Source organism: Perognathus longimembris, chromosome 5 (assembly GCF_023159225.1).
Source record: "Perognathus longimembris pacificus isolate PPM17 chromosome 5, ASM2315922v1, whole genome shotgun sequence".
Taxonomy (NCBI): domain Eukaryota; kingdom Metazoa; phylum Chordata; class Mammalia; order Rodentia; family Heteromyidae; genus Perognathus; species Perognathus longimembris.
In genome coordinates, this window is record NC_063165.1 from 3,697,825 (window position 1) to 3,707,743 (window position 9,919).

Consider the following 9,919-nt stretch of genomic DNA (forward strand, 5'->3'; position numbering starts at 1 on the left):
GGGTGAACAAATGCAGCCATGGTAATCACTAAACACTAAGTTGAAAATGAACTATACATGCAAGGGACAGGAGGGGAAAACTGGGATTAAGGAAAGGGATGGCATTGTTCAAATAGAAGTGTATTCTGTATTTGACTTGCAGAACGGTGACCCCTCCGGACATTATTACCTTTAGAGTAACAATTTTAAAATGAATTTTAAAAATTAAAGAAGATGAAGCAAGACAAGTATACTACCAAAAAAGAAAAAAAAAAGAGCTACTGGGCAGTGCCCAGACCCTGAGTTCCAACACTACTACCCAAAACAAAAAGAAAGAAAGAAAGGCGCGAGACGTTTGCTATCCATCTTTATTTAGACGATGGCTCTCCGGAAAGCGCCTCGCTTTCCAAGCTCAGTCCCTAGGACAAGGACCGCGGGGCACACACAAAGCTTCGGAACTTGAATTCCTCCCAGCCGCTCTTCCTGCGTACGAATCCCGGGGAGCTACCTGCTCAGAGCAAAACGAATCGCGGGGCGCGACGGCGCGAAGGCGGGTGCGTTCTACTCCAGACGGACGCGGCTGGCAGAGGCGGCGGGCGTGGGGGCCCCCCCAGACGTCCTGGGCGAAGCCCGGCCGCTCAGAGGCCCCCGGGGCGGGTTCCCGGCCGGCGTGGTTTGGGTTGCGTGCGTGGGGAGATATCTCAAAGGCTGCTCCGTGGCTGGGGTCGTCTGAAAGAGAAGGCAGATGGTGGGGCAGGGCTGCTGCACTTTGAAGTGGGTGAGCACTGCAGGGCCTGGGGGGTGGGTGAAACCGGGGCTCCCTCCCTCCCTCCCTCCCTCCCTCATATCCCGACCGTACAGCAGCCGGTGGCGGTCCAGATTCCAAGCCTGAAACGTGTGCCCGGCCCCCTGTCCACGCTGAGCATCCCCCCCCCCCGCCCCGGCCGTGTTCCGTGGGACTGCCCCCATTGCTGGGCCACACGGTTCTTGGGGGACTCTGCGCCCCCACCGCGTGGCGGGGATTTCCACGGCGCTGCAGCCTCTGTCGCTGTGGGCATGGGAGCGGTCGCGGCCCGGCCTGCTTACACTCCCACCCTTCTCCCCGTAGAATTCCAGAAATCTGCCGCTCTTTGCTCTCGTCTCAGAAGCGGGTCCCCGTTTCTCCCTCTGCCACAGAACCCGTACCCCAAGCAGGGGCAGCCGGCCGTGTGCCCAGAACATGGAAGACAGCGGCGAGCCGGGCGCGTGGCTCACGCCTGTAATCCCGGCAGGTCGGGAGGCGGAGATGTGAGCACCGCCCCTCCGAGCCAGCCCGGCGAAACACGTCCTTGAAACTCTCATCTCCATTTAACCGGCAAGGAACAGAAACGAGAGACGTGGCTCGAACGGGAGAGCATCGGTCACAAGCAAAAAGCGAGAGAGAGAGAGAGAGAGAGAGAGAGAGAGAGAGAGAGAACATGGCATCCTGAGCTTTGAGCCCCGCTGCCGGCGTCAAAGGAAAAGACTCAAGTGTGCAGCCCTGAGATCAAATTCCAGTTCCACAAAGCCAAAGACAAGAATGCTATAGCACTGCGGGCCCACGCCTGTCATCCTAGCTACAAGGCTGAGATCTGAGGATCACGGTTCAAAGCCAGCCTGGGCAGGAAAGCCCTTGAGACTCTCACCTTCCATTAAATACCAAAAAGCTGGGGTGGAATTGGAATGGTGGAAAGCCATCCTCGAGCCGAAAAGCTCAGGGGCGGTGGCCAGGCCCTGAGTTCAAGCCCCAGGACCGACACCACTGCCTTCCCCCCACCCCCCCCAAAAAAAAAAAGCCACGAGAATGCAGCTTTCCACAGGAGATGGCCAAATGTCTATTAAAACCAAATCCCTTTACAGCACGTAACCCCCTCTCCTGGCTCGATCCTTGGTCCCCTCATTCGACACCAGCACGGCCGTCAGGGGGTGACACGCCACCAGCCACACTCTTACACGGTGCACAATTACCGGGGAGCAGAAATGCGTTCTGGCGGGGAGGGCACGCATGGAGGGGTGAAGGGGGGGGGGTATAGTCATTGTCGTCAGTGTAGCCAAGCCAGCGGGTGTGGAAAGGGGGCCTGGACGGTGTGGTGCCGGAAGCCGGGCCGGGGGGGGGGCCGGGGACATGAATCGGGGGTGGCCCCTGCCCCAGCACCCCAACTCCAGAGTCCTCTGCCTACCTGGGAAACTGGAGAATTCAGCAGAAGAGGGCCTAGGAATCTTCCGCTTCTTCTCCTGGCTCCTCTTCTCCTTCAGCGTCCTGGGCCTCGGCCTCCCCCTCGGCCTCCTCCTCCCCCTCGGCCTCCTCCTCCCCCTCGGCCTCCTCCTCCTTTATCTCTTCCGTCTGTGGTCGCAGAATCGTCATCGTGGGGTCATTCATGGTAGAGAAGCAGAGACACACAAAGAAAAGGGAGGTAAGAGCCTAACACCTGCGGCCTCTCAGCGACACACGTGCACACGTGTGCAAACACACACACACACACACCCCTCTGTGTGAGCACACTGGCCCTGCAACACCGCCTCTGACCCCCCGCGGTCGGGGAGGGAAACAGGCCCGGTGCCGTTTCACCTTCCTGACAGTTCTGTGTTTAATCAGCCACGGTTCCCGGGCACGGAACCGGGGTCGCCGGCCACCGCTGACCAGCAGGACGCGGCTGGTCCGCAGGCGGGGTCGGGAGGAGCGTGAGCCCGGGGCCAGCTGGGCCACCTGGGGAGAAGGACGGATGTCAGAAGGACATCCGCACGGCCAGCCGGTGTGGGATTCCGGGGTCCCCCGTCTCTCCGGCTTCCTCCTTGGCAAGCGTGAGTGGCCCCCTCTTTCTCCCCCAGGGGCTCCCCGGAACCCGCGGGGTGTCAGCCTCCAAAACCGCATAAACCGTTCCGTGACAGACATCCACGCCGTAAAACAACCAGGCCCCTGGGAGCCTGAGACGCTGATTCTGCCCCCCGCCCCCAGGGGCTGGTTAACGACAATCCCCCAAGCCCCCCAAGCCCCCCCGTCCCGTCCCGGGACGAGCCCCCCCCCGAAGGTCCAAGCTGGGCCACGCTGTGTCAGACACAGCCTGAGTCAGAAACAAGCGAAGAGCGAGCCTTGAGCACAGCCACCGCACCACGAGGGCCCGAAGAGGGGAGGGGGAAAGACCTCCCCCCTCCCCCCCCCCCGCACCCTGGAAGCCGGGGCCGATTTGGGGAGTGCCACACCACACAAGTCCTCTCCTCACCAACGCTGGGAAGCCCAGCGGCCCGCCTCGCCTCTGGAGGGTTTTCGGGGTGTGGGGTGGCCCTGGCCCCCTCACCCCACAAAGAACAGGGGCGAGGCCAGAGCGCAAGGCCCTCACCTAGAGGAGGTGTTAACTAAGCTGCCTGTGCACAGTGGGGAAGGGCAGGCCGTACCTCTCCCGCGGCTCGCTCTCCTGCCTCCTCCTGAGCTCCAGAAAGAAAGGAAAACAAAAATCAGAATTCAAGTCGGGGTTCCGCGGGACCCCCAAACCTATGCAGACTGCAGTGAGACCCAAGTTCATCTAGCCCGGTGCTGGCGGCTCACACCCATAACCCTAGGTACTCCAGAGGCTGGGAGCTGAGGATCGCGGTTCAAAGCCAGCCCGGGCAGGAAGGTCCGTGAGAGTCGCCTCATCTCCAAGGAACCCGTGAAGACACCGGAAGCGGCGCTGCGGCTCAAAGTGGAAAAGCACCAGCCGCAAGCGCGGGGACAGCACCGCGGCCCTGAGTTCAAGCTCCTGACCGACACAAAGTTCATCTGCATGGACTCCCTCTTCCAGCCCTCTGGACACACCCCCCTGACTGCCACCATGCCAGTCTTCCTTGCCCACCTAGTCTCCACGCGCTGGCTCCGACACACCATAAGCCTCCCAAGCCCCTGGCACGGACACACCGCCATCTCCAGAGACTCGGCCCCGCCGGACCCCCTGGCTTCACCCCCTGCCCACTCTGTCCCAGCCATACTGAGCCACAGGGACCGCCCCCCCTTCCGGGACTCTGCTCCAAACGCCTGTTTGCAAGGCAGACCCCCTAAAGCCGAGCTTGGGGGGGTCTCTTATCTGCTCCCACAGTCAACCATTTACTCTTCCACCCACACCTCGGGCATAATCCTAGGCCGGGAATCATCTGCGTCTTGTTTATTTGTTACATTGCCAGGACAATTGCAACCTTCAGGAAGCAAGGGGTGAGCTCCTAAATGCTTGTCAGGTGACCGGGGGGCGGGGTGGGGGGGTGGACGTAAAGCCTGTGGTTCTCAAAGAACATTCGTTGTCTTTTATCCATACACAATGGGACTAAAATTCACTCTAGGTAGTATAGAATTAACAGCTGTGGCTAGTCCTACGTTTTCCCAAATCCAATTGTCTTTATTGATTAGATCCAGCCCAAACAAGAAACGAATGGGAGCCTGGAGGTGGCCAGAGTCTCACAGGGTTCGCTTCCATTCGTATAATTTAAGAAGGAATTACAGCCATGTTCCCCGCTGCACTATTCACAAGAGCCAAGGTACGGAAACCGCCCAGGTGCCCTACAGCAGGTGAGTGGATTCATAAAATGCGGTACCCATACGCCGTGGAATTTTACTCATCCGTTAGGAAGAATAAGATTATGCCATTTGCAGGGAAATGGATGGGCCCAGAACAAATCATGCTAAGTGAGGTGACCCCAGAGACACAAACGGCGCGTTTTTCCTCTCACATGCAGAAGCTAGATCTAAAATACAATTGGACATGATAACCCGTGCTGGCCCTAAACAACTGCGCGTGCGCGCGCGCACACACACACACACACACACACACACACACACACACAGACAAATGGAGGATATACCCTTAGGGGAGGACCCCAAAGGTGAAACTCCCCTGAACATTTAAAATACTATTTATGGAAGGGAATTCCAGGAAATGGAAGCATGGGGCATTTGGAGGTGGTGGCGGTGGTGGTAATGGTGGTGGTGGTGGTGGTAATGGTGGTAGTGGTGGTGGTGGTAGTGGTAATGGTGGTGGTAATGGTGGTGGTGGTGGTGGTGGTGGGTTTTGCTTTGGGTTTTTTTTCTTTTAGGGGGGACTCAGGGGGACACAGAAAGGGAGGGAGCGTGGGTGAACAAATGCAATCACGCTCTGCAGCATACCGCATGTGGAAAATGAACTGTGTAACTTGTGAGCAGGGTCGGGAGGGGGAAACTGGGGGGGGAGGGGGAAGAAAGGGGGGGAGGTGACATTGTCCAAAGCAGGAAATGTATGATTACCTGACTTGTGAATTGGCAACCCCTCTGTACAACACCTTGACAATAATAACATTGTACTTTAAAAATAAAGTGCATGAAACAAATTGAGGCACGGGAGGAGAAAAAAAGGAAACATGACAGAGAGACTGTACCCTCTCCATCATATATTTGACTTGACCTTAATTTCTCGGGAGAGGGTGAATGCTCCGAGAACCTTCGCACGCGGCCTCCGAAGGCGAAGGCACGGGGAAGGTGTCTGCAAGCCCTTCAAGGTGCTCTGTGCCTCAGTGGGACCTGCCCTCCCCCGCACACACTGGACTTGAACTCAGCGCGTCTGTCTCCGCCCCAAAGGCTGTCTTTTCATCTTGTCAACCCCACAAATACGTGTCACCCCTTAGCCTCTGTTTCCCAAGCCGCCGGGCGGGGAAGCGGGTGTCTGTAGGAACGAGAAGGGCCGAGGCGGACAGAGACTCTGCATCCACCAAGCACCCCCGACGGCCAGCAAGCTCACGGACAGGAGAGGCCTCGTCCGGCTGGGCCTGCAGGCCTGGCTCCGGCTCCTCCCTCCGCCCCGCCCTGGTTCCCACAGTAACGGAAGTGACCTGCCCGCCCCCCCAGCCCCGCCACAGCCCACGGGGGGCCCCTATGGCTTTGACAGCAGACCAGGCCCCGTGGAAGGACTGCAAAAGCAGCCGGCACTCACGTGCTTCTCCGGGGACTCGGGGGGGCTGCCCGCACCTTCGCCCTCCTCCTTCTGCCCCTCGTCTTCTCCACCTTCTCCCGTCGTCTTGGCGCCCTGAGCAGAACAGAGAGCCAGGATATCGGGGGGGTGGGCGGGCGTGGAGAAGCGAGGCGCCGGCTTGGGGGGAAGGAGGGGCCCCGCCGCCCTTACCTGGGCGGCGCCCTCTGGCTGGGCGGCCACGTCGCCGTTGGGGAGGGGAGCGGCGTCCTCGGGCGGCTTGGGCACCTGCGGCACGGAAGGGCGCCCTGTGTGCGGGTCACGGCGGCGGTGCGGCCGGCCCGCGCCACCCTCCGCGGACAGGCGTGGAAAAGCCTGCCGTCCCCGGGGTCTCTGCCCCCCACCCGCCGCTCTTCCCGCCGCGTGGCAATGGTCCCCAGGCTCGTGGGAGTGAGTCAGACCGTGTGCGCGGCCTGCTGGGACAACCCACGTGGGGAGAGTTTTAAAACCGTTTGATGTGTCCTTATGTACGGGGAGCCGTTGCTGGCCACGGGAAGCCATGCCCCGCCACGGGCTGGTTCCCGCCTGTTTCTCTAGTCTCTCTCACCGTCCTCAGTTGTATGCCCGGTGGCAGCAAGCATCCAACCCCCAGAAGCCTCCAGGATGTGTCAGAAGGCAGAAGGATGCGCACACAGCACTGAGTTCTGTACCTGTAGAAGTGGGGGCCAGCCCCCCCACTTCCGCAGCCCTGCATTCTGCCTGCCTGCCCGCCTGCCTGTCTCGGTGCCTTCAGACCCCATCCTGAAGGCTGTGAAACTCGCCACCCCCGAAGGCCCGGTCTCGGGGGCTCTGAGATCCACCCAGCAGCCAGCGCGCCTCACCGAGAGGCAGGACCCAGCGGCTGGGCGCTCTGCACGGTCTACAGGCCCAGAGCTCCGCTGCCTCCATGGCTCAGGGGACGAGCCTGCAGCCGGGGCACCTTCCCTGCCCTGGCAACCTGTGAGTCAGAAACCTCCACCCACCCCTCACACGGTCTCCCGCCCAGACACGTGGAGACGTGTCCCAAGACTCCTCGAGCCCCGGCTGGTCCTGGTTTTCCATCCCCAGAGTAGCTCGGTCTCCAGAGGCCTCTTCTCAACATGGCACCCCGCTACACGGCTCTTCAAGATGAGGGAAGCAGCAAAGCGTTTGTCTTCCCCAAGTCTGGCCTTTCACACGGGAGAGTTTAACCAATCCTGGTCACGTCACATCTCCACATGGGTTTAAGACCTGCCAGGAGGGTCTGCATCGCCACCGATTCCACAGGCCACCTGTGTGTCTTCTGGTACACACACACACACACACACACACACACACACACACACACACACACACACAGAAAGCCAGGGGATGGAGCACAGCACTTTCTGGAACACTTCTGTTCCTCTGTGCTTCTCGGCTGTCTCTCCCACCTCTTCTGTGATTTCCCCATGTTCCTCCTCTTTCTGTCTTCAGAAAATACCATTTCTCCTCCCATTCCCCGACTTCCTTCATCCCGCCCCCGGATGATGTTGTGTGCGGAATCCGGCCTAATCATGATGTTCGTAAAGAATGTGGCTGGATGTTATTGGATGGACTTCATTTCGTTGTTTTGTGTACCACGGAAACCACCGAATTTACTTCTCCACGCCATTCTTCTTGTTCTAATTTTCAACCGTTTCTTCGCTTTTAAAGATAATAGTAATAAATAAATGTTTTATCTGCCCGGAAGGATGACTCTCTAGCAGTTGCACAGGAAAAACGTTTTATCTGCCCTGAAGGATGACTCTCTAACAGTTGCACAGGAAAAACGTTTTATCTGCCCTGAAGGATGAGTCTCTAGCAGTCGTACAGGAAAGCATCGCCTGCCAGAACTCAAGACCACACTGGACAGCCCTGGAATTCCCAGGCTTCTCGTGGGGAAGCAGATGGCCCGTGAGAACCCTGAGGGAGAATTAATTGCACAGAATGAAGTAAACGGGTAAGGCAGAGCAGGAGTTTCTGTCCGGACAACAGCTGTCGGCTGGGCATACCGGAAAGTTCTTGCTTGTTGTTCCTCTTCCGCCTCGCAGAGTACAACAATGCAACCGGGTCTGCTAGAGGCAATGTGTGCAAGTGACATCTTACCTTCCTTGCTTGACATCTGCAGAATTCAACTTCTTACGGAATCCACCTTATTGAACTAAAGCGCAGATCTTACCCTCGTGCCAACAGGATGGTGTGCGTACCTTTAACAGGAATGTATCTTCCTTCTTGCCAGAGCGTAAGTAAAATATTATCTACGCAACCGTGGCCTGGCCTGGAACGAACGGCCTGGCCCAGAATGCCATATTAAGAATGACTATCCGCTTTTTTTTTTTTTTTAAAGAACCAAGTTAGACTCTGTGGGGCAAAAGCTTCCTGACAAAGCCTTCTTGGGAAGAACCAGCCCCGTGCCGCCCGCCCGCGACATGGAAATTTTACATTTCTACGTAACTGTCAAGACTGTCTATTTTTAGCTTGATCAAGATTAATTTTCCTTGCTGACACTTCTCCGCAACGTTGTTTACGACAATATGACACTGCGACAAGTCCTTTCGTTTGCATAAATGGAGCATCTGTCTTTCCAAGGATACTTGAAGTACTTTCCCCGGGTGCGTGCACAAACACCACCCGCGAGCCCAGGGCTGCCGAGAGGGTGGCTTGAGGGTGGGGGTCTGCGCGTGACGCAGAAGAAGATTCCAGACAGGCCACGCTGTTCCCCGAGGAAAGGGAAATGCACGGACTACGACAACACCTCAGCTCAAATCAGGGCTTCAAATCAGGGTCTGGAAACCGAGCTGGTTTGCCGCCACCCGGATGGAATTAAAGCCCACCACGTGGTGTGAGAGAAACACTGCGTGACCCTGATCCTACGCGAACCCCCTTTGAGGATGGAATCGCACAAGGTGGGAGTAGAAAACGGGGCTTCTAAAGTCAGGGGAGAGCCTCAGGAAGGAGGGACGGGCGGAGGGACGGGCGGAGGGCGGTCAGCCCGGCAGGAGTGGGAGCTCCCTTGTGCTCCTGTGCAGATAACACCGAGGTGAGACACGGTAGACGCTGAACTCCACTCACAGGAGTCAGCAAGGGGAGATCTCAGAACAACATGCTGTCTTTTCTTTTTTCTAAAAAAAGAAAAAAAAAAACCAGCATGGACACCATGTTAAAAATGAACTACAGGGTCCGGGAATGTGGCTTGGTGGTAAGGTGCGTGCCCAGCATGTATGAAGTCCTGGGTTCGATTCCTCAGCACCACATAGATAGAAAAAGCCAGAAGCGGCGCTGTGGCTCAGGTGGCAGAGTGCTAGCCTTGAGCAAAAAGAAGCCAGGGACAGTGCTCAGCCCTGAATTCAAGGCCCAGGACTGGCAAAAAAAAAAAAAATGAAGCCCACACAACAGCCTTGTCGCCGGCATCTCGTCTTCTAGACGTGAGGGACATGACTCCCCACATCGAGGGCACAGCTACGGCCTGCCACCCGGGATACGGGGAACACCCGCTCCTGGCACCTCTTCATAGAGCCCCAGCACAGGCAGAGAAGAGCCCCGAGGCCTCTCAGAAGGTGGGGGGGGGGGCACCGGGCTCCTCCTCGGCACGCAGGAGACCAGAAGGGGCACCCCCTGAAACTCTGCACCTGGCAAACCACAGAGAGCAGGGGGAGGGAGGGAAACCACCTCCAGTGGTGGTCCTGTCTGAGCAGGACCGATGGACACCACGAGCCCGCCCCCCCCCCCCCCCCGCCCGGGGCTCTGAGCCTTCCAGTACTTCACGCGTGTCCGCTTGAGAGGAGCTAACTGTTCACATTCAACAATAGCGTTCTCCACCGAGACAGCAGCGGACCTTCGTCACGTCATGTAGACCAACATTCCAAAGGATTAGAATACGTTTCAAAACTGCCTTTAGCTCCTCCATCTGAGTCAACGTAAACAGAATAAAAATACTCGACTGCGCCCACGGAACAGTGTTCTCAGAAAGGGATGGAGGT

General features: G+C 57.9%; 1 protein-coding gene and 1 long non-coding RNA gene across 2 annotated transcripts in view; both read right to left on the minus strand.

Moving 5' to 3' along the window:
• Window positions 1–330: 330 nt before the first annotated feature.
• Window positions 331–2,315, minus strand: LOC125351446. Its single transcript, XR_007210944.1, has 2 exons — window positions 2,178–2,315; window positions 331–708 (listed from the first exon to the last, which is right to left on the minus strand). It is a non-coding gene; the product is annotated as an uncharacterized LOC125351446 (long non-coding RNA).
• Window positions 2,316–3,255: 940 nt separating this feature from the next.
• Window positions 3,256–9,919, minus strand: part of Sh3bgr (SH3 domain binding glutamate rich protein) — a 22,910-nt gene continuing 16,246 nt past the window's right edge. Inside the window, 3 exon segments of the mRNA XM_048346216.1 lie at window positions 3,256–3,420; window positions 5,925–6,017; window positions 6,114–6,188. Coding sequence (XP_048202173.1) covers window positions 3,352–3,420; window positions 5,925–6,017; window positions 6,114–6,188 — 237 coding nt within the window. The 3' untranslated portion in view covers window positions 3,256–3,351.